The sequence below is a fragment of the Priapulus caudatus genome, unplaced genomic scaffold (genome assembly GCF_000485595.1).
Source record: "Priapulus caudatus unplaced genomic scaffold, Priapulus_caudatus-5.0.1 Scaffold2700, whole genome shotgun sequence".
In the NCBI taxonomy this organism is placed as follows: domain Eukaryota; kingdom Metazoa; phylum Priapulida; class Priapulimorpha; order Priapulimorphida; family Priapulidae; genus Priapulus; species Priapulus caudatus.
In genome coordinates, this window is record NW_014579761.1 from 26,342 (window position 1) to 28,012 (window position 1,671).

At 58.6% G+C, this 1,671-nt stretch overlaps 1 protein-coding gene across 1 annotated transcript; it reads left to right on the top strand.

The window, feature by feature from the left end:
* Positions 1-979: 979 nt before the first annotated feature.
* Positions 980-1,428, top strand: LOC106818972 (the record flags this gene model as incomplete). The annotated part of the gene is made up of 1 exon (XM_014823637.1): positions 980-1,428. A coding segment is annotated over exon 1 (449 nt), but the record flags the coding sequence as incomplete, so codon positions are not given.
* Between the last annotated feature and the right edge of the window lie 243 nt (positions 1,429-1,671).

Genomic DNA, 1,671 nt, shown 5'->3' on the forward strand with positions numbered 1-1,671 from the left:
ATCCTGGTGGAGAATAGATCTCGTGAGCGTAAAAGAGTGGGGCGTGCGCGAGAGAGATGGGAAAAAGAGAGAGAGATGAGAAGAGAGAGAGAGAGAAGAGAGACGAGAATAGAGGAGAGAGTAAAGGAAGGGAAATAGATAGAGAGAGAGAGAGTGTGTGTGAGAGAGCAAGAGCGAGAAAGAGAGAGACAGAGAGAGACGATAGAGAAAACGCGCGAAGAAGAGAGAGAGAGAGAAGAGAAAACGGCGAGAGAGAGAGAGTTGTTGTGTGTGAATGCGAGAGAAGAGAGAAGAGAGAGAGAGAAGACACGAGAGACAGAGAGAGTAGAGAGAAGAGAGAGAGAGAGAAGAGAGCAGAGAAGAGAGAAGAGAGAAGAGAAGAGAGAGAAACGAGAGAGAGAGTGAGAGCGAGAGAAAGAGAAGAGAGAGAGAGAGGAGAGAGAGGAGAAAGAGAGAGAGAGAGAGAGAGAGAGAGATAGATAGATAGATAGAGAGATGTACGGCAGAGCGACGTACCGAGTCTCCCACTCACGAATACGTTCTTCTCATCTTCTAGGCGTTACGACCCGAGCATTGATCCGCGCCACCAGCAGCACCAGCAGCACCAGCAGCAGCATCATCACCTGCCAGCAGCGTCCTCACCCGGCGGTGCCGCTCGAGCATCTCCGCAGCCTCCTCATCCTCGGCGGCAGCAGCGGCGTCCGTCATTGATCGCTTCGTGCGCGTCTGCGTCGCTAGCATCCACGCGGGCACGTGCGTGGCGGCGTGCCCGGCCTGCGCGCACCGCTCTCTCTCCTCCTCCTCCTCCTCCTCCTCCTCTGCCTCCTCCCTCTGCGCGGCATCGCCACGCGAGATGCCGTTCTTCGACAAGGTGAGCAAGCAGGTGGCGAAAGCGGCTAAGACGCAAGCAGCAAGCGGTGGGTCCTCCTCAGCCCAGCAGCAGCAGCAGACGAAGGCGGCCGCGTCACCCGCACGCGGCATGGGCAACGGCGCGTCGTCGGCGGCGTGTTCGACGACGCAACCGCATCTGCAGTCGCCGCAGCTTCCGCAGCAGATCGTCGTCGACGGCGAAACGCTCGAACTGTCGCGCGTCCGCTCGCTCATCCCCGAGCTCCGCGCCGACGTGCGCCGCCAGCGGGACCTGCTCGCGCGCTACGAGACCGAGCGCGTCGAACACCAGACGGCGCTGCGCGAGCGCGACGACGAGGTCGGGCGGCTGCGCGCGGAGGTCGACAAACTGAAGAGCGTCCTCGCTCAGACCGCGCACAAGGAGCGGCCGGACCTGCTGTCGACGATCGACGAGGGCGCCACCGTAGGGGGACCCGATGCGGGGCGGAATAAGAAGCAGGGAGTGTCCGGGGAGAGTTCGGACAAGCAGGCGCGGCAGGCCGTACACATAGAGCTGCGACGCATACAGAAGGAGTTCAGGTGCGTGCGCCATGTTTGTTTGTTTGTCTCGTTTGTTTGTGTTGTTGTTTGTGTGTTGTTCGTTGGGGGTGGTGGTGGTGGTGGTGGTTGTTTGTTGGTGGTGTCGTTGTTGTTGTTGTTGTTGTTGTTGTTGTTGTTGTTGTTGTTGTTGTTGTTGTTGTTGTTGTTGTTGTTGTTGGGGTGGTCCTGCCCCTCCTCCTTCTCGCTTCTCCCCTCTCTCACTCCTTTTTCCCCCGCATCTCT